Consider the following 24,931-nt stretch of genomic DNA (forward strand, 5'->3'; position numbering starts at 1 on the left):
ACCAGGGACGCTGCCTGGATTAGAGAGCATGTTTTATGAGGATAGGTTGAGCGAGCTCAGGCTTTTCTCTCTGGTGTGACAGAGGATGGGAGGTGACTTGACAAGTATACTAGATACGTGGCACAGGTTGAGTGGACAGCCAGAGACTTTTCCCGGGGCAGAAATGGTCAATATGAGGGGACATAATTTTAAGGTGAATGGAGGAAAGCATAGGGGATGGGATGTGAGGTTAATGTTCTCACCGTTTTGGGCCATGCCAGAGGAAGATGCTGTTACCTGTGGTTGGGTAATGTAGTGAGGAGGTAGCCTCGAGGCAGGGTTATCTATGTGTACAAATGTAGTTTCCCTGTTTGTCCTGTACAGAGCTTTCTAACACAACATAGTACAACTGTTTCTATAGTAGGTAGTCCTGTGCCTGGAGTATTGGACGACTAGTTTCCTGCTGGGATGGTACAGCAGTCCAGCGGTTAGTGTAACATATGGGTTAGGATTAGTAAATTATGGACATGCCAGAAGTATGCCAATACTTGCGGGCTGCCCCCAGACTTTTGGTTGTTGACACAAATGATGCATTTCACTATGTCTTGATGAACATGTGACAAATAAAGCTAATCTTTAACATTTGAAAACCCGCTCCTGTTTCTGGGGATCACATTTTATGGGGTTTAGATTGGCAACCAGGCCCACTTCACGCCAGTGATCTGAGGAGCACACACAAAATGGCGCTGACAATAAGGGACAATATTTCATGGGCAGCTCACAAAGCTACTGGATATTGTACGTCTGAACAACGATTGCTGCAACGTGCGGCTATAATTTTCATTTAAGAAATGTACTTTTGGACCGTCTAAATGAACTAGAGACTTTACAGTCTCCTGAAGGATTTGGCAAACTTAACTCTTGGAAATGCTGGAATGACACCTTGCAGACCGAGGTTGACCATTTCCGGGGCTGGACTTCAACCCAAATTAATGCATCAAGGCCAGGGGGCAGAAAATGAGCCAATGTTCAGCACCACTACTCCGTGCCACTGATGACCCCCCCCCTGAGCCCGTGCCATCTCCCTGTGTTTGACCCGTCTCCCTCTCATCAGCAGGAGGTGCGGGAGTCTCAGTCTCACGCCACCAGGTTCAGGAGCAGTTGTTTTGTTGTTCTGCAGACATCAGGCTCTTGTCGGGGTTCACTTGGTCTCACGCCACCGGGTTCTGGAGCAATTGTTGCCCTACAGTCATCAGGCTCTTGTTGGGGTTCCCTCGGTCCCACGTTCAGGAGTTGTTGTCCGGCAGCCATCAGGCTCTTGTCGGGGTTCACTTGGTCCCACGTTCTGGAGCAGTCGTTGTCCGGCAGCCATCAGGCTCTTGTCGGGGTTCACTCGGTCCCACGTTCAGGAGTTGTTGTCCGGCAGCCATCAGGCTCTTGTCGGGGTTCACTCGGTCCCACGTTCAGGAGTTGTTGTTTGGCAGCCATCAGGCTCTTGTCGGGGTTCACTCGGTCCCACGTTCTGGAGCAGTCGTTGTCCGGCAGCCATCAGGCTCTTGTCGGGGTTCACTCGGTCCCACGTTCTGGAGTTGCTGTCCGGCAGCCATCAGGCTCTTGTCGGGGTTCACTCGGTCCCACGTTCTGGAGTTGCTGTCCTGCAGCCATCAGGCTCTTGTCGGGGTTCACTCGGTCCCACGTTCTGGAGTTGTTGTTTGGCAGCCATCAGGCTCTTGTCGGGGTTCACTCGGTCCCACGTTCTGGAGTTGCTGTCCGGCAGCCATCAGGCTCTTGTCGGGGTTCACTCGGTCCCACGTTCTGGAGTTGTTGTTTGGCAGCCATCAGGCTCTTGTCGGGGTTCACTCGGTCCCACGTTCTGGAGTTGTTGTTTGGCAGCCATCAGGCTCTTGTCGGGGTTCACTCGGTCCCACGTTCAGGAGTTGTTGTCCGGCAGCCATCAGGCTCTTGTCGGGGTTCACTTGGTCCCACGTTCTGGAGCAGTCGTTGTCCGGCAGCCATCAGGCTCTTGTCGGGGTTCACTCGGTCCCACGTTCAGGAGTTGTTGTCCGGCAGCCATCAGGCTCTTGTCGGGGTTCACTCGGTCCCACGTTCAGGAGTTGTTGTTTGGCAGCCATCAGGCTCTTGTCGGGGTTCACTCGGTCCCACGTTCTGGAGCAGTCGTTGTCCGGCAGCCATCAGGCTCTTGTCGGGGTTCACTCGGTCCCACGTTCTGGAGTTGCTGTCCGGCAGCCATCAGGCTCTTGTCGGGGTTCACTCGGTCCCATGTTCTGGAGTTGCTGTCCTGCAGCCATCAGGCTCTTGTCGGGGTTCACTCGGTCCCACGTTCTGGAGTTGTTGTTTGGCAGCCATCAGGCTCTTGTCGGGGTTCACTCGGTCCCACGTTCTGGAGTTGCTGTCCGGCAGCCATCAGGCTCTTGTCGGGGTTCACTCGGTCCCACGTTCTGGAGTTGCTGTCCTGCAGCCATCAGGCTCTTGTCGGGGTTCACTCGGTCCCACGTTCTGGAGTTGTTGTTTGGCAGCCATCAGGCTCTTGTCGGGGTTCACTCGGTCCCACGTTCTGGAGTTGTTGTTTGGCAGCCATCAGGCTCTTGTCGGGGTTCACTCGGTCCCACGTTCTGGAGTTGTTGTTTGGCAGCCATCAGGCTCTTGTCGGGGTTCACTCGGTCCCACGTTCTGGAGTTGTTGTTTGGCAGCCATCAGGCTCTTGTCGGGGTTCACTCGGTCCCACGTTCTGGAGTTGCTGTCCGGCAGCCATCAGGCTCTTGTCGGGGTTCACTCAGTCCCACGTTCTGGAGTTGCTGTCCTGCAGCCATCAGGCTCTTGTCGGGGTTCACTCGGTCCCACGTTCTGGAGTTGTTGTTTGGCAGCCATCAGGCTCTTGTCGGGGTTCACTCGGTCCCACGTTCTGGAGCAGTCGTTGTCCGGCAGCCATCAGGCTTCACTCGCCTCAGTGCCGAATGGACTCCATAACTGTAGACTCACTTTCAGGGACTTTATGGTTCTTCTGTGTGCTATTTGTTTCCTTTTTTGAATTATTATTTGCACAACTTGTTCTCTTTTGCACACTGGATGTTTGTCGGTCCTTGTGTGTGGTTTTTCAAGGGTTCTGTTGTATTTCTTTGTTTTCCTGTAGGTATCTGTAAGAAAATGAATCTCAAGGTTGCGTATGATAGATACGCTTTGATAATCTACCTTGAGGAACTTTGCAGGTCAGGCAGCATTTACGGAGGGCAATAAACAGTTGATATTTGGGGCCACGGCCCTTCATTCAGACTCGACTCGACCTGAGTCTTGGTCTTGACCTGAGACATTTCCCTCCATCGACGCTGCCTGACATGCCGAGTTCCTCCAGCAGTTTTTTTGTATGCTTATCAAGGTTACCAGCCTCTGCAGAATCTCATGTCTGATTTGAGGAACTAGGTTGGAGGTTGCTCATTAGATGGGATGGAAAGTTTGGGTATTTGGCTTCATCTGGGATTGAAGGAGTGGATCTCTGGACTCCATCGCAGACCCCCCCCCCCCGCCCCAATGATGTAGAGATGAAAGGTTTAGATGGCTTAAATAGTGGGGAAGTCTAGGACCAGAGGGCACAGGCTCAGAATAGAGGGGCGTTCTTTTAGAACAGAGATGTGAAGGAGTTTCTTTAGCCAGAGGGTGGTGAATATGTGGAATTCATTGCTACAGACAGCTGTGGAGGCCAAGTCACTGAGTGTATTTAAACTGGAGGTTGATAAGTTCTTGATTAGTCAAGACATCAAAGGTTACAGGGAGAAGGCAAGAGAATGGATTCAATTGGATAATAAATCGGCTGTGATGGAATGGCGGAGTAGACTCTCCAGTCGTATACAGCACAAGGCACATAGACGTTAGCAGTGAACTTTAAAATGATGCTACAGCCCGAGTCCCTGAGTGTCATGGCCTGTAGATTGATGGTGCATAGGGGGATAATTAAAGATCCCACCCACCCTGGGTATTCACGCTCATCAGGCAGAAGATACAAATCCTGAAATCACATACCACCAAGCACAAGGACAGTTTCTATCCAATGTTACAAGATTACTGAACAGTTCCCTATTATGATAAAAAGACTCTTGACCTCACAATCTACCTCGTTAGGACCTTCCACCTTAATTTATACCTTCATTGCGCTTTCTTTGTAACAGTAATGCTTTATTCTGCATTCTTGTTATTTTCCTTCTACCTCAGTGCACTGTGTAATGAATTAGTTGGTATGACGAGCTTTTCACTGTATCTTGGTGTTGCTTGTCATGTCCGACAATGACAGGAAGCCTCTGCAGGAGAGTTTTTAAAGTGGAAAAACGGTTGTACTGGGGCAGTTCCATTCTCAACCTCAGACATCTAGGTCCAGTGGGACAAACAAGCATCACAGGCAGGGGTCTTCCTTGGTTGCAGTGGATGACTGTGACTACGTCTGTGTCTCGTCGTGCCCCTGGCTCTCCACAGAGTGTTGCAGAACCACTTTCCTAGCCGTTGGCTCTCTCTGTTGATCTCCACGCAGTCAGCCAGAGCTGCCTTCACATGCAAGGACAGGTGTGTTCCTATCTCACGGGCTGTGAGACCCACCAGCTACTGTCACCCGGTTTAACCCGCCTGTTGAAGCACTGTATTGGGTTATGGATGATGTCACAGGCAGACAAATCTCCGACCTCAAAGCCACCTAACTGTGCTGTCCCCGTGTCCCCCTGTTCCTCTAACCACCTCCATTCTGATTGAGCTGTCGTGGTAAAGCAGCTAGCATAATGTTAGTACCACCCACCCAACGGGTAGGAGTTACAAAATCCTAAAAGCACATACCACAAGACTCGAGGGCAGCTTCCATCCCTCTGTCCCATGGACTCTTTACCAACTTTTATCGATGCACCACAGAAGCCATCCTATCCGGCTCTTCACGGCTTTGTACAGCAACTGCTCTACCCGTGATCGCAAGAAACTGCGGAGAGTTGTGGACACAGCTCAGCACATCACAGGAGCCAGCCTCCCCTCCATGGACTCTTGTCTACATGTCTCACTGCCTCAGTAAATCAGCCGACATAAAAAAAAGAGCCCCCCCAGACATTCTCTCTTCTCCCCTCTCCCACTGGGCAGACGATACAAGAGCCTGAAAGCACATCCCACCAGGCTGAAGGACAACTTCTACCCCACTGATGTGACCATTAAATGTTCCCATAGTGCATTGAAGTAGAATAAGGTAAAGTAGTAACAGAATGAAGTGTTAAAGCTACAGAGAAAGTGCAGTATGGGTAAGATGGACTCTCGAGCTCATTATGGCCTTGTACCTTATTGTCTGCCTGTACTGCACTCTCTGTAACTGTAACACCTGATATGCACTCTGTTATTGTTTTCCCTTGTTCTACCTCGACATTCTGATCTGTATGACAAGCTTTTCATTGTATCTCCATACACGGGATTCTAATAAACCATTTTCACAATTTATCCGCCGCAGTAAGTTGTTGTGTAACGCCCAGAATCAGTTTTAATATCACTGGTGTACGTTGTGAAATTTATTTTGTGGTAGCTGTACAGTGCAATACATAATTTTTTAAACTATACATTGCAACAAGTATATATATATAAAAAATAAGTCATGCAAAAAGAGAGAAAAAATAGTGAGGTATTTTTTACCTCAATAATAATGGGTTCATTGTCCAATCAGATATCTAGTGACAGAGGGGAAGAAGCATTGTGTGTGTCTTCTGTCTCCTGTATCATCACCTTGATGGTAGCAATGAGAAGAGGACATGTCCTGCTGATGCCTCAAAGATGTCACTTTCTTGAGGCATCGTCTTTCGAGGGTATCCTCGCCGCCGGTGAGGTTACTATCGAGGGTATCCTCACCGGTGAGGTTACCGTCGAGGGTGGGTATCCTCGCCGCCAGTGAGGTTACTGTCGAGGGTATCCTCGCCGCCGGTGAGGTTACTGTCGAGGGTATCCTCGCCGCCGGTGAGGTTACTGTCGAGGGTATCCTCGCCGCCGGTGAGGTTACTGTCGAGGGTATCCTCGCCGCCGGTGAGGTTACTGTCGAGGGTATCCTCGCCGCCGGTGAGCTTACCGTCGAGGGTACACTCGCCGCCGGTGAGGTTACCGTCGAGGGTATCCTCGCCGGTGAGGTTACCGTCGAGGGTGGGTATCCTCGCCGCCGGTGAGGTTACCGTCGAGGGTGGGTATCCTCGCCGCCGGTGAGGTTACCGTCGAGGGTGGGTATCCTCGCCGCCGGTGAGGTTACTGTCGAGGGTATCCTCGCCGGTGAGGTTACCGTCGAGGGTGGGTATCCTCGCCGCCGGTGAGGTTACCGTCGAGGGTGGGTATCCTCGCCGCCGGTGAGGTTACTGTCGAGGGTATCCTCGCCGCCGGTGAGGTTACCGTCGAGGGTGGGTATCCTCGCCGCCGGTGAGGTTACCGCCGAGGGTATCCTCGCCGGTGAGGTTACCGTCGAGTGTGGGTATCCTCGCCGCCGGTGAGGTTACTGTCGAGGGTATCCTCGCCGCCGGTGAGGTTACTGTCGGGGGTATCCTCGCCGCCGGTGAGGTTACTGTCGAGGGTATCCTCGCCGCCGGTGAGGTTACTGTCGAGGGTATCCTCGCCGCCGGTGAGGTTACCGTCAAGGGTATCCTCACCGGTGGGGTTACCGTCGAGGGTATCCTCGCTGCCGGTGAGGTTACTATCGAAGGTATCCTCACCTGTGAGGTTACCGTCGAGGGTATCCTCGCCGGTGGGGTTACTGTTGAGGGTATCCTCGCTGCTGGTGAGGTTACTGTCCATGATGAAGCTGGGTGGGTTTGCCACCCCTGCAGCCTTTTCTAATCCTGTGCAGTGACCCCTCCAACTAGACGGTGACGCAACCAGTTAGAATGATCGCTATGGTATATCTGTAGAAATTTGCGAGTGTCCGGTGACATACCAAGTCGCCTCATACTCCGAATGCAACTTAGCTGGGAGAGAAGCATCACTGCCATGCTTGATGTTAGGCATTGCTTTGTAGGAAGTAACGGCCTGTGGCCTCTCCAGTTAGGGGGGATAGCGGGGTCCTATGGAGCAACCTCTACATAAGGGGACATCGAAACACAGTGAACTGTGCCTTTGTGTTAACAACCAACACAACATAATGATGTGCTGGGACCCACATTCTGGTGCCAACAAAAATGTGTTCGGAAGAAGAGCAACATCTACAGTGAAACAAGTGCCTTTTTCACCGTCGCAGCCTGCCTCCAGTACTCTGACCATCCCCAGTCCTTGGCCCTGGTCTCTCAGACTCAGACATCAGGCCTCCAGTCTCTTTCCAGGACTTGTAGGCCTCTGAACTCACTGGCCTGGGAGCTTTGACCTTTGGATCTCTATTTCAGTCTTCAGCTATCAGATCCCAATTGCCAGATTCGCCAACCTCAGGAATTTTACCTCCCTCTTCAACCTCCACTCTTGCCTTGGATTTTGATATCCAGCATCAACCACTGGACTCGCCAATTCCTGGGATTTTATCTCCAGCTTTGACCTCCAGACTCACTAGTCTCTGGAATTTGATTTCCTGCTTTTTCCTGTGAACTTCTCTGGCCTCTGAGTATTGACGGCAGAACTTGACCTCTAGGCCTTAACCCTGGGACTTGCTGACCTGTAGTTGAGGGGGTGGGGAGGCTTGGATATTGTCCCTTGTGTGTTCTGCCTGCACAGATCTCCAACGCCAGGTCTCACCAATCTGTGGGCATGAGGGGTGATCACCAACCCTTGTCACCAGGTCCAGCTGATCTAAGTTACTGACCATGAGGATTGTTGGTCTTTGTGCTTGGCTCCTGCCCGGTGTTTTTTTCTGGCACGGATCTTACTTGCAGGATCCTTGGTTTGTCATAGCAGGGGTGTGGGGAGGAGCTCCCACTACCTATTAAGTGCTCCCAATGGCATGTGTCTCAGATAGCCTCTGAGAACCAAGTCCAGATCCTAGCTTTCATGTGTGGTTTAGCTACTAAGCTGGATGGAAGCGTTTCTACTGACAGGAGAAGGGGCAGAGTTGGGTTACTGGCACCTCAAGACCAGTTGCTCTGGGCAGATGAGACTCGTCAGCTGATCGAGGAGGAGGAGGAAAAAACTGATCTCAGTTGCCATGCGACTATACCCCCTCGTGAGGAAGGCTTCGGGAGTTAACCCGAGGGAACAATCCAGAACTGGAGTTCCTCGGCAGTCCTACGTCGAGTTCGATGCTGACTGGTAACTCCTGCGAGGCCACTGCTGCTAAGCTGTGTCGGTTGCTGCTAAGCTGTGTCGGTCACTGCTGTAACTTCGGGTTTGCCGGCTGCGTGGATGTGGAGATGGAGAGGGGGAGCCTGCAGCACGGGCAACAGCTCTTGCTCTCCATATCGTACTCGGCTTGCGTATCTAGACAGCTAGAACACAACGTCCATGGCCGACCCTGTCCAACAGAGGGCCTACTGTTACTGGCCAGGCACCAGGCCATGCCTGAATGGTGTCCAAGGTCTCGTTACGTGCAGGAGGCCGCTTCATTGCTGAGTTCTGTAGGGAATTAAACGTTGTGCAATCGATGAAAATTGGTTGTTTGTCATGTGTAGTTTTTCTGTGAATGCAGGGCAGTTTATGGTGAGGTATTTGTATTTTGATAATAAATTTACTTTGAACTTTGAAGCAACTGAAGATGTCTTGGCCCAGGACACTGCCGAATCGTCACAGCTGCCCTCTTGCCTTTCTGGAAGGTAACCACCAAGGCCATCTGGCTTGCGCTACCAACCAGATGTTGAAGTGAGAGTTTGGGCTGGGAGCAGGAGTGATGTAATCACTCAGAGCTGTTGTTGTTCCAGCGCTGATTAAATTAATCCATTCAGAGGGAAACCATATCGATTTGTCAGTGATATATGGCCACTGGATAATTTGTTTCCCATTACCCTGTGTGTAGCATAGAGCACACTTGCCAAATAGGGGAGATCAGAGATTCCAACAGCATCAAGGTATGTGCGAATAGATCACAGTTTAATACATCCAAACTGCAAATCCTGCTTGTCGCCAGCATCATAGTCAAAGTTTTTCAGGCATTGGTCAGAAATCTGAGGTGCAAAGGGACTTTGGGAGTCCTTGTACAGGATTCCCTAAAGATTAGCTTGCAGGTTGAGTCGGAGGTAAGGAAGACAAATGTAATGTTAGCATTCATTTCTGGAGAACTAGAATATAAAAGCAAGGATGTGGTGTTGAGGCTTTATAAAGCCTGGTCGGACCGCACTTGGAGTATTGTGAACAGTTTTGGGGCCCTCATCGAAGAGAAGATGTGCTGACGTTGGAGAGGGTCAGAGGAGGTTCACGAGAGTGATCCCAGGAATGGAAGGGTCAATGTATGAGGAGCGTTTGATGGCTCTGGTACTGAACTCACAGGAGTTTAGAAGAATGAAGGGGGATCTCATTGAAACCTGTGATATGTTGAAAGGTCTGAATAGAGTGGATGTGGAGAGGATGTTTGCTATTGTGGGAGTCTAGGCCTCAGAGTACAAGGATGTTCCTTTAGAATAGAGATGAGGAATTTCTTTAGTCGGAGAGGGTGATTCTGTGGAATTCATTGCCACAGATGGCTGTGGAGGCCAAGTCATTGGGTATATTTAAAGTGGAAGTTGATAGGTTCTTGATTAGCCTGTGTGTGAAAGGTTGTGGGAAGAAGACAGGAGAATGAATCAGCCATGGTGGAATGGTGGAACAGACACGATGGGCCGAATGGCATAATTCTGCTGCTTTGTTTGATGGTCAGTGGCTGGTTTGCTGGGTAAGTGTCCCAGGACATAGGGTGGTTCCCTGGCTCCGGCCTAGCTCCTGAATCCCACCAGTGGAGGTGGGGGTTGGCGCACCTAGTTAGTGAAAGATGAACTCCGAACTTGGGGTCTTTGTTTGATGTCTCAGCCGGTCTTTGAGAGACTCTGTGATCGCCAGGGAGGCGGACAACAGGTCGACTCCCTCTCCCTGCTCCCTGCTGCCAGCTTCCTCCTGTCCTCAGTACAGTTCTAGATCATGCAACATGGAAGCAGGTGCTTTGGCCCAACTGGTTAGTGCTGACCAGGGTGACACTCAAGCTTATTGATTTATTGTTTAGCGATGCGGCCTGGAACAAGCCTTTATGCCCTTTTGAGCTGTGCAGTCCAGTAACTCCCAACAACCCTGGTTTAACCCTCGCCTACTTACAGTGACCAGTTAACCTACCGGTTGCTATATATTTTGAACTGTGGGAGGAAATTGGAGGACCCGGAGAAAACCCACACATTCTATGGGGAGGACAAACAAACTCCTTACAGAGGACACCGGGACTGAACTCTGAATTCCACTCCAAACAGTAATAGCTAACCATTAATCTGTAATAGGCAATATGCCTGTTATAACTCTAAACCTTTCCCATCGTGTACCTGTCCAACTGTTTATAAAGATTGGTATTGTACCTGTCTCAACCACTTCCTCTGGCTGCTCATTCCATACACTCATCACCATTTGTCCCTCGAGTTCCTATTAAATCGTTTCCCTCTGTCCTCTCGTCCTTGATTCCCCAACCCAAGGAAAAGACTCATTCCTCAATCCTCTGCACTCCAAGCAATGAAGTCCCAGCCTCTTCAACATCGCCCTCTAACTCGCAGACAAGTTTCTGGAGACGCTGGAGATCCAGAGCAACATGCACAAAGTCCTGAAGGAACCCAGCAGGTCAGGCAGCATCTGTGGAAAGGAATAAAGTGTTAACATTCTGGACTGAGTGTTTCTGGCACTAAGGAGGGGAGGTATGAGGGGAGGAAGAAGGTACAGGAGCTTCAGTACTCGCACCATCAGCTTCAGGAACATCTGCTGTACCCTGAACCATCAGTCTCTTGAACCAGAGGGGATAAATAACTTCACTCACCACAACACTATAAACTGTTTCTACACCTAATGCCCACAAGAAAATGAATCTCTGTGTTGATATATATGTACTTTGATAATAAATTTACTTGAACTTTATGGGCAACGCAGTTAAACCCATCGATTCTGCCTGCGATGTGGGGCTGTGGTGTCCGGTTCAGTGGCCACTGTCGCTGATGATAAAATAACAGCCCAGAACATGCGCCGCCTTATAACTGAAACGCACTTTATCTACTTGCGCACAAGGAAAACAGCATGGCCCCTGTCACCACAAAGTTCTGAAGCCAGGACACACGGCTTGTCTTTCAATACAGAATTGACTTATCAGTTGAGGATATTGACCAGTTGGTAAATTGATCGCTAGCAAGATCGATCGCCATCAAGATCGATCGCCATTCTTACTAGAACTCAATTAAAACTTCAAGCTGACAACAGATGATATTTTGAAGTTAGTAAAACAATTGTCCCTTAGTTGTTGGGTGTATATTTTTTATTTTTATTTTATTCAGTGGCAGTGTGGAGTACGCCCTTCCAGCTTTTCAAGCCACGCTGTCCCAGCAATCCACAGCCCTGATTAACCGTAGCCTGATCACGGGACAATTTACAATAACCTACACGGTACATCATTGGAATGTTTGTGGAAACTGACGCTCCCAGGAAAAATGCACACATTCTGCAGGGAGGATGTACAAACTCCTTACCGAACGTGCTGAAATTTAACTCCGGAACGCCCCGAGTTGTAATAGCATTGTGCTATAACCACTACACTACTGTGGAGCCTATCACAACCTTTCATTAACCCTATCTCATCTGTCTGTGCAAGGGGAGGCTGTGTTCTTTGTTGATTCCACACTGTCACAGACATTCTCACTCGTCTCGTCTGCAGTACGATGGTTGCCTCTGCTGGCCTCACTTGACTACACTGCCCCTAGCCTGTCCATGCCTGGACGTTGTCTTTAACCCTTGCCTTACCGCAACTTCCACAGGATTGTATTGAAGTTATGGATAGAAATTCTGGCAGGGGGTCATCAGAGAGGAAGTGAAACTACTTTTGCTATTCATTGTTGTAATTTATAGAGTAATTTCTGCACTGCGCTGCTGCCACAAAACAAATTTCATCACACATGTGAGTGATAATAAATCTGTTGAATTGTGAAATTTGTGGTGGGGGAGTTCAGGGCCAGATGGCACAGCCTCAGAATGGAGCTCTCTCAGTGTCCACTTAGAAAGGAGATGAGAAATTTCTTCAGCTGGGTGCGGTGAATCTGTAGAATTCATTGTCCAGATTGCTAAGCAGGCCAGATCATTTAAAGCAGAGCTTAGTAGGTTCTTGAGTCGTAAGGGTGTCAAAAGTTATGGGGGTGAAGGTGGAAGAATAAGGTTGAGAAGGATAATAAATCGGCCATGATGGAATGGTAGAGTAGATTTGATGGGCCAAATAGCTTTATTCTGCTCTTATGTCATTTGCTTTGAAAGCTAGAGGTGAGGGGTAGGGCTGGGAGGTGATGGGTGGATCTGGGTGAGGAGGGATGATAGACAGACGAGGGTATGGGGAGTGAGGGTAGTCACCGAGGCTGGGAGGTGATGGGTGGATCTGGGTGAGGAGGGTTGATAGACAGACGAGGGTATGGGGAGTGAGGGTAGTCACCGAGGCTGGGAGGTGATGAGTGGATCCGGGTGAGGAGGGATGATAGATGAGGGTATGGGGAGTGAGGGTAGTCACCGAGGCTGGGAGGTGATGGGTGGATCTGGGTGAGGAGGGATGATAGACAGACGAGGGTATGGGGAGTGAGAGTAGTCACCGAGGCTGGGAGGTGATGGGTGGATGCGGGTGAGGAGGGATGATAGACAGACGAGGGTATGGTGAGTGAGAGTAGTCACCGAGGCTGGGAGGTGATGGGTGGATCCGGGTGACAGAGATACAAATGGTGGGATCTGATAGAGTAGAGGGAAGCAGCGGGGGGAGAGGACCATGGGATGGGTATGTGAGTGGGTAGAGTGATGGAGGGTTGGTAAGATACAGGGGCAATCAGGAAGGGAATGGGAGGGAGGGGAGAATCTGTCAGCCAGGAGTGACCTGACTACCCTGGAGTTCTCCAAGGCAGGACAAGCCCTGGGGAGGGGCTGTGAAGAGTGGCGCGGTTCTTAACCTATCGCTGTGTCCCTCTAGGGCATTGATTGGGGGGAGTGTGAAGGGTATTGATCGGGGGGAGTGTGAAGGGTATTGATTGGGGGGAGTGTGAAGGGTATTGATTGGGGGTGTGAAGGGTATTGATTGGGGGGAGTGTGAAGGGTATTGATTGGGGGGAGTGTGAAGGTATTGATTGGGGGTGTGAAGGGTATTGATTGGGGGAGTGTGAAGGGTATTGATTGGGGGAATGTGAAGGGTATTGATTGGGGAGTGTGAAGGGTATTGATTGGGGGGAGTGTGAAGGGTATTGATTGGGGGAGTGTGAAGGGTATTGATTGGGGGAATGTGAAGGGTATTGATTGGGGGAGTGTGAAGGGTATTGATTGGGGGGAGTGTGAAGGTATTGATTGGGGGTGTGAAGGGTATTGATTGGGGGAATGTGAAGGGTATTGATTGGGGAGTGTGAAGAGTATTGATTGGGGGAGTGTGAAGGGTGTTGATGGGGGGAATGTGAAGGGTGTTGATGGGGGGAATGTGAAGGGTGTTGATGGGGGGAATGTGAAGGGTATTGATTGGGGGGTGTGAAGGGTATTGATGGGGGGAGTGTGAAGGGTATTGATGGGGGGAGTGTGAAGGGTATTGATGGGAGTGTGAAGGGTATTGATGGGAGTGTGAAGGGTATTGATAGGGGGAGTGTGAAGGGTATTGATGGGAGTGTGAAGGGTACTGATAGGGGGAGTGTGAAGGGTATTGATGGGGGGAGTGTGAAGGGTATTGATGGGAGTGTGAAGGATATTGATAGGGGGAGTGTGAAGGGTATTGATTGGGGGGAGTGTGAAGGGTATTGATGGGAATGTGAAGGGTATTGATTGGGGGGTGTGAAGGGTATTGATGGGGGAGTGTGAAGGGTATTGATAGGGGGAGTGTGAAGGGTATTGATGGGAATGTGAAGGGTATTGATAGGGGGAATGTGAAGGGTATTGATAGGGGGAGTGTGAAGGGTATTGATGGGAATGTGAAGGGTATTGATTGGGGGTGTGAAGGGTATTGATGGGGGGAGTGTGAAGGGTATTGATGGGAATGTGAAGGGTATTGATTGGGGGGTGTGAAGGGTATTGATGGGGGGAGTGTGAAGGGTATTGATGGGGGGAATGAAGGGTATTGATAGGGGGAATGTGAAGGGTATTGATAGGGGGAGTGTGAAGGGTATTGATAGGGGGAGTGTGAAGGGTATTGATTGGGGGTGTGAAGGGCATTGGTTGGGTGTAAAGGGCATTGAAGGGGGGTGTGAAGAGTGGTTCGGCCCTTAACCTATCGTTCTGGCCCTCCAGGTGACGGCTGACTGGGACGATGACGGAGTACAAACTGGTGGTGGTCGGAGCAGGTGGCGTTGGCAAGAGTGCCCTGACCATCCAACTCATCCAGAACCATTTCGTGGATGAGTATGACCCCACGATTGAGGTGGGTCTTTGTGGGGCCTTTTAACCTATTCTAAGATCAATCTAACATTCCCCTCCTACATAGCCCTGCATTATTTCTAACATCCACTTGCCTGTCTGAGTCTCTGAAATGGTTGTGATGTGCCTGCCGTTACCACCTGCTCTGGCATTGCATTCCATGCACCCACCACCTTCTGTGTTTAAGAACAAAAATGCCCTCAGTACCTCCTTTGAACTTGCCCCTTTTCGCCTTAAATACGCGCACTCTTGTGTAGGCCTTTCCAACCCTCGAGATAAGATCATCGTTTTCTGCTCCATCTGTGCCTCTCATAATCTTAAAAACCTCTATCAGATCTCCCCTCAGCCCCTGGTGCTTCAGAGCGAACAACCAAGTTTCTCCAAACTTTTCCTGTAGTTCCTGCACTCTAATTCAGGCAGCATATTGGTGAACCTCTTCTGCACCCTTTCTAAAGGCCCCACATTCTTTGTATTGATAACCTGTTCACCCCATGACCTTTTCATTAGAACTGGAAAGCTTTACATATTAAATGTGTCAGAAGGTGCGGAAAATAATCACCATGGATGGACCTGAGCCCAGCTGTAAGAGGAGGGTTGAGCATAGGGCTAGCAACCCCGTCCCTTTAAAATCCCAGCTCTGCAGAATGTCAACAGGAGCTCCAAAGACCCAGTTACAGGGAGAGGAAGGATCTTCACCGAGAAGACATATGATCTTGTGTGGCTAAAGCGGAGGCCACAGGTCCAACCCCCTACTGAGCCAGGACAGGAGACTCTAGTGAACTGCTGTCGGCAGCCGATGCCCCTGTAGGGCTTATGGGCTTAAGAAGGGCAGAAAAGGATTGGGATGGAGAAGGTGGGACAGTACAACACAGGAACAGGCCCTGAATTGGTAATCAAATAGCTAATCTCTGGAGGGAAGAAGGAAAATCTTGCCCCTGCGGTCAGGGAGACATACACGAATACTGGTAGTACCTGCTAGGGCATGAACCTGGCTTATCCAAGTAACTCCATTTATCTGTGAATGCACATTGGGCACATCAAATTACATATTCTTAATTCGTAAACAGTTTCTCTACTGCTCTGAGTTTGTTGTTATTCCAGGAAATAAAAAAAGACCGAAAACAATGGAGCAGAAATAGGCCATTCGGCCCATTGGGTCTGCTCCACCATTCCATCACGGCTGATTTATTATCACTCATTCTCCTGCCTTTTCCCTGTGACCTTTGACATCCTGATTAATCAAGAATCTATCAACCTCTGCCTTAAATATACACAAAGACTTGTCCTCCACAGCTGCCTGTGGCAACGAATTCCACAGATTCACCACCCTCTGGCTAAAGAAATTCTTCCTCACCTCTGTTCTAAATGGATGTCCCTCTATTCTGGGGCTGTGCCCTCTGGTTCTAGACTTCCCCACCATGAGGAGAAAAATCCTCTCCACATCCTCGCTTTCTGGGCCTTTGAGTGTTTGAAAGGTTTCAATGAGATCCCCTCCCCACCAAATTCTTCTCAACTCCGGTAAGTACAAGACCAGAACTATCAAATGTTACTCTTACATTAACCCTTTCATTCCTGGAATCATCCTTGTGAATCTCCTCTGAGCCCTCTCCAATGCCAGCACACCCTTTCTTAGATAAGGAACCCAGAACTGCCCACAAAACTCCAAGTACGGTCTGACTAATGTTTCATAAAACCTCAGCATTACATCCTTGCTCTTATATGAAATGGTGAAATGGTGTAATTAGTTATGACAGCTAGGCTCTGCCCTTGGATTGGGGTGGTGCAGGTGACATGGGCCGTCCGGACAGTGACAGTGACCCTTCCCCCCCCCCCCACAGGCCAGGGGCCGGGGTGATGTCTCTACAGTGACCCTCCCCCCCCCCCCACAGGACATGGGCCGGGGTGATGTCCAGACAGTGACACTGACCCTTCCCCCCCCCCCCCACAGGACATGGGCCGGGGTGATGTCCGGACAGTGACAGTGACCCTCCCCCCCCCCCACAGGACATGGGCCGGGGTGATGTCCAGACAGTGACACTGACCCTTCCCCCCCCCCCCCCTACAGGACATGGGCCGGGGTGATGTCCGTACAGTGACCCTCCCCCCCACAGGACATGGGCCGGGGTGATGTCCAGACAGTGACACTGACCCTTCCCCCCCCCACAGGACATGGGCCGGGGTGATGTCCGTACAGTGACCCTCCCCCCCCCCCACAGGACATGGGCCGGGGTGATGTCCAGACAGTGACACTGACCCTTCCCCCCCCCCACAGGACATGGGCCGGGGTGATGTCCGGACAGTGACAGTGACCCTCCCCCCCCCCCACAGGACATGGGCCGGGGTGATGTCCAGACAGTGACACTGACCCTTCCCCCCCCCACAGGACATGGGCCGGGGTGATGTCCGGACAGTGACCCTCCCCCCCCCCCACAGGACATGGGCCGGGGTGATGTCCAGACAGTGACACTGACCCTTCCCCCCCCCCCCCCCCCTACAGGACATGGGCCGGGGTGATGTCCGTACAGTGACCCTCCCCCCCCCCCCACAGGACATGGGCCGGGGTGATGTCCAGACAGTGACACTGACCCTTCCCCCCCCCCACAGGACATGGGCCGGGGTGATGTCCGTACAGTGACCCTCCCCCCCCCCACAGGACATGGGCCGGGGTGATGTCCAGACAGTGACACTGACCCTTCCCCCCCCCACAGGACATGGGCCGGGGTGATGTCCGGACAGTGACAGTGACCCTCCCCCCCCCCCACAGGACATGGGCCGGGGTGATGTCCAGACAGTGACACTGACCCTTCCCCCCCCCACAGGACATGGGCCGGGGTGATGTCCGGACAGTGACAGTGACCCTCCCCCCCCCCACAGGACATGGGCCGGGGTGTTGTCCAGACAGTGACACTGACCCTTCCCCCCCCCCCACAGGACATGGGCCGGGGTGATGTCCGGACAGTGACCCTGACCCTTCCCCCCCCCCCACAGGACATGGGCCGGGGTGATGTCCGGACAGTGACAGTGACTCTTCCCCCCCCCCCCCACAGGACATGGGCCGGGGTGATGTCCGGACAGTGACCCTGACCCTTCCCCCCCCCCACAGGACATGGGCCGGGGTGATGTCCGGACAGTGACAGTGACTCTTCCCCCACCCCCCACAGGACATGGGCCGGGGTGATGTCCAGACAGTGACACTGACCCTTCCCCCACCCCCCCCCCCACAGGACATGGGCCGGGGTGATGTCCGTACAGTGACCCTCCCCCCCCCACAGGACATGGGCCGGGGTGATGTCCAGACAGTGACACTGACCCTTCCCCCTCCCCCACAGGACATGGGCCGGGGTGATGTCCAGACAGTGACACTGACCCTTCCCCCCCCCCCCCACAGGACATGGGCCGGGGTGATGTCCAGACAGTGACACTGACCCTTCCCCCCCCCCCCACAGGACATGGGCCGGGGTGATGTCCCCCACCCCCCCCCCACAGGACATGGGCTGGGGTGATGTCCAGACAGTGACACTGACCCTTCCCCCCCCCCCACAGGACATGGGCCGGGGTGATGTCCGGACAGTGACACTGACCCTTCCCCCCCCACCCCACAGGACATGGGCCGGGGTGATGTCCGTACAGTGACAGTGACCCTTCCCCCCCCCCCCACAGGACATGGGCCGGTCCGGACAGTGACAGTGACCCTTACCCCCCCCCCCACAGGACATGGGCCGGGGTGATGTCCGTACAGTGACAGTGACCCTTCCCCCCCCCCACAGGACATGGGCCGGTCCGGACACTGACCCTTCCCCCACCCCCCACCCCCACAGGACATGGGCCGGGGTGATGTCCGGACAGTGACAGTGACCCTTCCCCCCCCCCACAGGACATGGGCCGGGGTGATGTCCGGACAGTGACAGTGACCCTTCCCCCACCCCCCACAGGACATGGGCCGGGGTGATGTCTGGACAGTGACAGTGACCCTTCCCCCCCCCCCACAGGACATGGGCCGGGGTGATGTCCGGACAGTGACACTGACCCTTCCCCCACCCCCCACAGGACATGGGCCAATCCGGACAGTGACACTGACCCTTCCCCCACCCCCCACAGGACATGGGCCGGGGTGATGTCCGGACAGTGACACTGACCCTTCCCCCACCCCCCACAGGACATGGGCCGGGGTGATGTCCGGACAGTGACACTGACCCTCCCCCCCCCCCCCACAGGACATGGGCCGGGGTGATGTCCGGACAGTGACACTGACCCTTCCCCCCCCCCACAGGACATGGGCCGGTCCGGACACTGACCCTTCCCCCACCCCCCCCCACAGGACATGGGCCGGGGTGATGTCCGGACAGTGACACTGACCCTTCCCCCACCCCCCACAGGACATGGGCCGGTCCGGACAGTGACACTGACCCTTCCCCCACCCCCCACAGGACATGGGCCAATCCGGACAGTGACACTGACCCTTCCCCCACCCCCCACAGGACATGGGCTGGGGTGATGTCCGGACAGTGACACTGACCCTTCCCCCCCCCCCCCCCCCACAGGACATGGGCCGGGGTGATGTCCGGACAGTGACACTGACCCTTCCCCCACCCCCCACAGGACATGGGCCGGTCCCCCGGACAGTGACACTGACCCTTCCCCCACCCCCCACAGGACATGGGCCAATCCGGACAGTGACACTGACCCTTCCCCCACCCCCCACAGGACATGGGCCGGGGTGATGTCCGGACAGTGACACTGACCCTTCCCCCCCCCCCCCCCCCCCCCCAGGACATGGGCCGGGGTGATGTCCGGACAGTGACAGTGACCCTTCCCCCACCCCCCACAGGACATGGGCCGGTCCGGACAGTGACACTGACCCTTCCCCCACCCCCCACAGGACATGGGCCGGGGTGATGTCCGGACAGTGACACTGACCCTTCCCCACCCCCCACAGGACATGGGCCGGGGTGATGTCCGGACAGTGACACTGACCCTTCCCCCACCCCCCACAGGACATGGGCCGGGGTGATGTCCGGACAGTGACACTGACCCTTCCCCCCCCCCCACAGGACATGGGCCGGGGTGATGTCCGGACAGTGACACTGACCCTCCCCCCCCCCCACAGGACATGGGCCGGGGTGATGTCCGGACAGTGACACTGACCCTTCCCCCACCCCCCACAGGACATGGGCCAGTCCGGACAGTGACACTGACCCTCCCACCCCCCCCCCACAGGACATGGGCCGGGGTGATGTCCGGACAGTGACACTGACCCTTCCCCCCCCCCACAGGACATGGGCCGGGGTGATGTCCGGACAGTGACACTGACCCTTCCCCCACCCCCCACAGGACATGGGCCGGTCCGGACAGTGACACTGACCCTCCCCCCCCCCCCCCACAGGACATGGGCCGGGGTGATGTCCGGACAGTGACACTGACCCTTTTCTCTCCCCCCGCCCCCCACAGGATTCCTACAGGAAACAGGTTGTCATTGATGGAGAGACGTGTTTGCTGGACATTCTGGACACTGCTGGCCAAGAAGAGTACAGTGCTATGCGAGACCAGTACATGCGGACTGGAGAAGGCTTCCTCTGCGTCTTTGCCATCAATAACACCAAGTCGTTTGAGGACATTCACCAATATAGGTGAGTGCTCCATTGGTTGGAGATAAAGCACGAAACCGGCCCTTCCAGCCCAACGAGCCACATCACCCAGCAACCACCTAGTTAACCCTAGCCTAATCACGGCGCAATGTACAATGACCAATTAACCTACTGACCGGTACGTCTGTAATGTGAGAGGAAACCAGAGCTCCTGGAGGAAACCCACGTACATGTGGGAAGTAAAGTACAAACGTCTTACAGAGGACACTGGAATTGAACTCTATTCTGCCCCAAGCTGTAGTAGTTTTGTGCTAACTGCTGTGCCCCCATTGTTGCCTCTAAAGTCCCTCCCCAAAGTTGAGTGAGTTATTGCCTGCACAAGTTGGTGTCTGCACAGGTGCAATGAAAACCTTACTTGCAGCAGCATCACAGACACAGAGCGTCAGATGAGCTGCATTCTCAAAAAAACTGAAATTAAACATAAATTACACACAAAGTTTTACTGGAAAGAATGCATCTTCAAGACGGTTGGTCTGGCCCTGTAGCTAATAAAATAGGCACAGAGTGTATATTAGTGGTCTTCTGTTGCTGTAGCCCAACCACTTCAAAGTTAGGTATTTTGTTCCTTCAGAGATGCTCTTCTGCACACCACTTGTAGCACGTGGTTATCTTGAGTTACTGTTACCTTCCTGTCAGCTTGAACGAGTCTGGCCATTCTCCTCTGACCTCTCTCATTAACAAGACGTTTTCAGCCACAGAACTGACGCACACTAGATGGTTTTTGGTTTTTGCACCATTCTCTGTAAACTCTAGAGACTGCTGTGCATGAAAATCCCAGATCTGTAGTTTCTGAGGTACTCAAATCACCCCATCTGGCACCAACAATTGTTCAAAGTACTTTTGTTATCTAAGTATGTATTCATTATACAACCTTGAGATTCCATGGTCAAAGTCACTCAGATCACATTTCTTCCCCATTCTGATGTTTGGTCTGAACAACAACTGAACCTCTTGACCATGTCTGCATGCTTTTCTGCAATGAGTTGTTGCTTCATGATTGGCTGATGAGCTATTTGCATTAATAAGTGGGTGTACCTATTAGACTGGCCACTCAGTGTTTCCTAGAAGAGTATATAAAGAAATGTAGGAGATTTTATTTCACAGATTTCATTAATTTTGAAATGAGTGCTGTGCAGGAAGGGAGGGAGGAAGGGAGGAGGTGCAACTCTTTGGAGAGCCCTGTTAAAGGCCAGCACAGGCTCAGCAGGCCGAGGGGATTCGCGGTTTCCGTGGTAACAGTGGGCGCCACACCTGACATCAGGTGTCCCTCTCTCCCCCGGCCCGGCAGAGAGCAGATCAAGCGGGTAAAGGATTCTGACGATGTTCCTATGGTCCTGGTGGGCAACAAGTGTGACCTCCCATCCCGGACGGTAGAGACGCGGCAGGCGCAGGACCTGGCCCGGAGCTACGGAATCCCATATATCGAGACCTCAGCCAAGACCAGACAGGTAGGAGTCAGCTGATTCAGACTTATTTATCATGTGTACATCAAAAAATAGAGTGAAATATATTTGCGATAACAACTTACACGGTGGGGGAAGCCGCAAGCGTCACCTCAGATTCCGACACCCTCGTGGCGTGTTCAATAAAACAACGCAGGCGGCTGTGGAGGTCAAGTCATTGGGTATATCGAAAGCCTCTTGATTAGTCAGAGCATCAAAGATTACAGGGAGAAGGCAGGAGAATGGGGTTGATAGTAGCTTACGTTAGCGAGATGCTATTACAGCTCGAGACATTGGGGTTTGGAGGTCAAACCTGGCATCTACCATTAGCAATTTTGTACGTTCATTTCTGTGTGAGTGTGTGGGTTTCCTCCCACAGTCTAGATGCACCGGTGAGTAGGTTAATTGGTGATTGTAAATTGTCCTGTGATTAGGCTCGGGTTAAATGGCTGGGGTGCTGGGTGGTGTGGCTCGAAGGGCCAGAAGGGCCTGTTCCACATAAATAAATAAATACATGACGGCTCCTTCCCTTCCTCTCAACCACAGACACCAGCTTTCAGCGAGCCACAAGACTAAGGAGCAGAGTTAGGCCATTCAGCCCATTGTGTCTGCTCCGCCATTTCATCATGGCTGGTTTATTATCCCTCTCAACTCCATTCTCCCTGTAGCCTTTCTCGCTGACCAATCCAGAACCCATCAACCTCCGCTTTAAATATACTCAATGACTTGGCCTCCTGTTACAGTGAATTCAACAAATTCATCACCCTCTGGTAAAGAAATTGCACCTCATCTCTGTTCTAAGTAGACTTTCCGCAATTCTGAGTCTGTGCTCTCACTGTGGGAAACATCCTCTCCACATCCACTCTATTGAGGGTTTTCAATATTCAATAGGTTTCAATGAGATCCCCCTTCATTCTTCTAAACCCAATCAATTACAGCCCCAGAGCCACCAAATGCTCTTCATACATTAATCCTTTCATTTTCAGAATCATTCTCTTGAACTTCCTGTAAGCCAGGGGTTCCAACCTGAGGTCCACAGACTCCTCAGTTAATGGTAGGGATGCATGGCATAAAAATAGTTAGGAACCTCTGTTCTAAACCCTCTCCAGTAAGGGGCCCAAAACTGCTCATAATAGTTACGCCCTTTGGCTCATCTCATCCCTGCTAACCAAGATGCCAACCTGAGTTGTTCTCACTTCCCTGTGTTTGGCCCATGTTCCTCTAAACCTTTCTTATCCACGTACCTGTCCAGGTGTCTTATAAACCTTGTACCTGCCTCAACTATTTCCTTTGGCAGCTCACTCAATCGCCCTCTATATGGAAAAAGTCCCTTTTAAATCTTTTCCCTCCTCACCCAAATCTATACCCCCTCATTTTGGACTCCTCTACACTAGGGAAAATACTGCTACAATCAATCTTATCTTTGTCTGTCAGAATTTTAGACACACCTATCTGGCCGTCCCTCACTCTCGTACATTCTAAAGACCAGAGGCCTAGCTAGGCCAGGCCAGTCTCTCCCAATAATTCGGGCCTCTGGTCTTAGCCGCAGTCACAAATCAAATGGATGAGGAAGGCAGTGAACCAAATTATTATTTACTTAACAGTCCTGTACTTTCCTGGTGCCTGTTACTGATGATACCTTTTCATTACAGACTGGCAGGCCACTCTCTGTCTCCAGAAACTGCCCCTTTAAACCTTTCCCCTCTCACCTTTAACCTGTGCCTCACACAAAATGCTGGAGGAGCTCAGCAGGTCAGGCAGCATCTGTGGAGATGAGTAAACTGTTGATGCTTTGGGCCGAGACCCTACAAGTTTCACAACATATTCAACAAATTTCATGACATATGCCAGTGATGTGAATTCTGAATCTGATCAGGAGTGGAGAGGAAGGGGGAAGATGCCAGAGCAGGAGGTGGGGGTAGGGGAAGGAAGGCAAGCTAGCAGGTGATAGGTGAGACCGGAGGGGTGGGAGGGGTAAGCAACACACAAAATGCTGGAGAAACTCCACAGGCCAGACAGCATCTATGGAAAAGAGTACCCTTGACATTTCAGGTCGAATCACCTCATCAGGACTGATTTTAAAAAGTCTATTTTGTATATTTTCTACAAGGTGACCGGTTTCCATTACTCCTAGGAAAACAGCCCTCCACTTATCTGAAACACAGGAGAATCTGCAGATGAGCTTTGACTTCAGCCCCTGTCCCACTTTCCCCCTCACCTGGTCTCGTGTGTTACCTGCCAGCCTTGTAATAGACTTCCAAACTCCTCTCATCCTTGTACCTATCAAAATTCCTCTTAAATGTTGAAATTGAACCCGTATCCACCACTTCCACACACTCATCACCCTCTGAGTGAAGAAATTCCCCCTCATGTTCCCTTTAAATATTTCACCTTTCACCCTTAACCCATGATCTCCAGTTCTAGGCTTACCTAACCTGTATAGAAAAAGCCTGCATATATTTACGCTACCTATACCCGCATAATGTGTACAATTCCTCCCCATGGATGCTCCCTAACTTGCTGAGTTCCTCCAGCATTTTGTGTGTTTCCCAACTCATCTGGTCCCTCCTTATGACTCCACCCTCTAGTCCTGAGAACATCCTGAATCTTTCTTTCACCCCCTCCACTTTCCTTACTCTCTTAATTGTTGAAAGTAAATCTGCGTCCATCACTTCCACTGGCAGCTCGTTCCGCATAGCCTTTCCTGTAACGGGGTGACGAGAACTTCAATATGTTGGGTCCAGAGATGTTGACACCCCGGCAAATGAAACCGCTCACGCTCTCCACTGCTGGTCCCTTGATGAGTGTGATCCTTCGACTTCCCTTTCCCAAAGTCAATAATCAGTTTCTTTGCTGATGAGTGCAAAGTTGTTGTTTCAACCCCACTTAACCAGCCACTTACAGGGAACCATGTGCTTGTAGCTCTCTAGCTCTCTCTGCTCGGTACCATGGCCTGTCATCTACTGTACATCCAACCCTGCTTTAACTTCCTAAGAGACGTCACTTTGTACGTGAGGAACGCACACAGTGCTGGAGGAACATGGCACGTCACAGCACAGTACAGGTTCTTCAGCCCACAACCATTTAACCTCCTCCAAGATCAATCTAACTCTTCCCTCCTACATAGCCCTTCATTTTTCTATCATCCATGTGCCCAAGTCCCTAATGTCTCTGCCTTTGCTTATACCACCTCCCCCTGCAGTGTGTTCCACACACCCATCACCCTCTGTGTAAATACAAAGCTTACCTCTGACATCTCCTCCCCCCACACACGTTCCTCAATCGGCTTAAAATTATGCCCCCTTGTATTAGTGATGTGAAGATGAGATGCTGCCTGACTTGGTGAGTTCCTTCAGCATTTTGTGGGAGTTGCTCTGGATT

General features: G+C 51.9%; 1 protein-coding gene across 1 annotated transcript in view; it reads left to right on the forward strand.

Moving 5' to 3' along the window:
• Positions 1-24,931, forward strand: part of LOC134353548 (GTPase HRas) — a 47,843-nt gene that overhangs the window by 18,455 nt on the left and 4,457 nt on the right. Inside the window, exons 2-4 of the mRNA XM_063061562.1 lie at positions 14,338-14,467; positions 19,912-20,090; positions 21,397-21,556. Coding sequence (XP_062917632.1) covers positions 14,357-14,467; positions 19,912-20,090; positions 21,397-21,556 — 450 coding nt within the window. The 5' untranslated portion in view covers positions 14,338-14,356. The remainder of the gene's footprint in view (positions 1-14,337; positions 14,468-19,911; positions 20,091-21,396; positions 21,557-24,931) is intronic.

This window comes from Mobula hypostoma, chromosome 11 (genome assembly GCF_963921235.1).
Source record: "Mobula hypostoma chromosome 11, sMobHyp1.1, whole genome shotgun sequence".
In the NCBI taxonomy this organism is placed as follows: Eukaryota; Metazoa; Chordata; class Chondrichthyes; order Myliobatiformes; family Myliobatidae; genus Mobula; species Mobula hypostoma.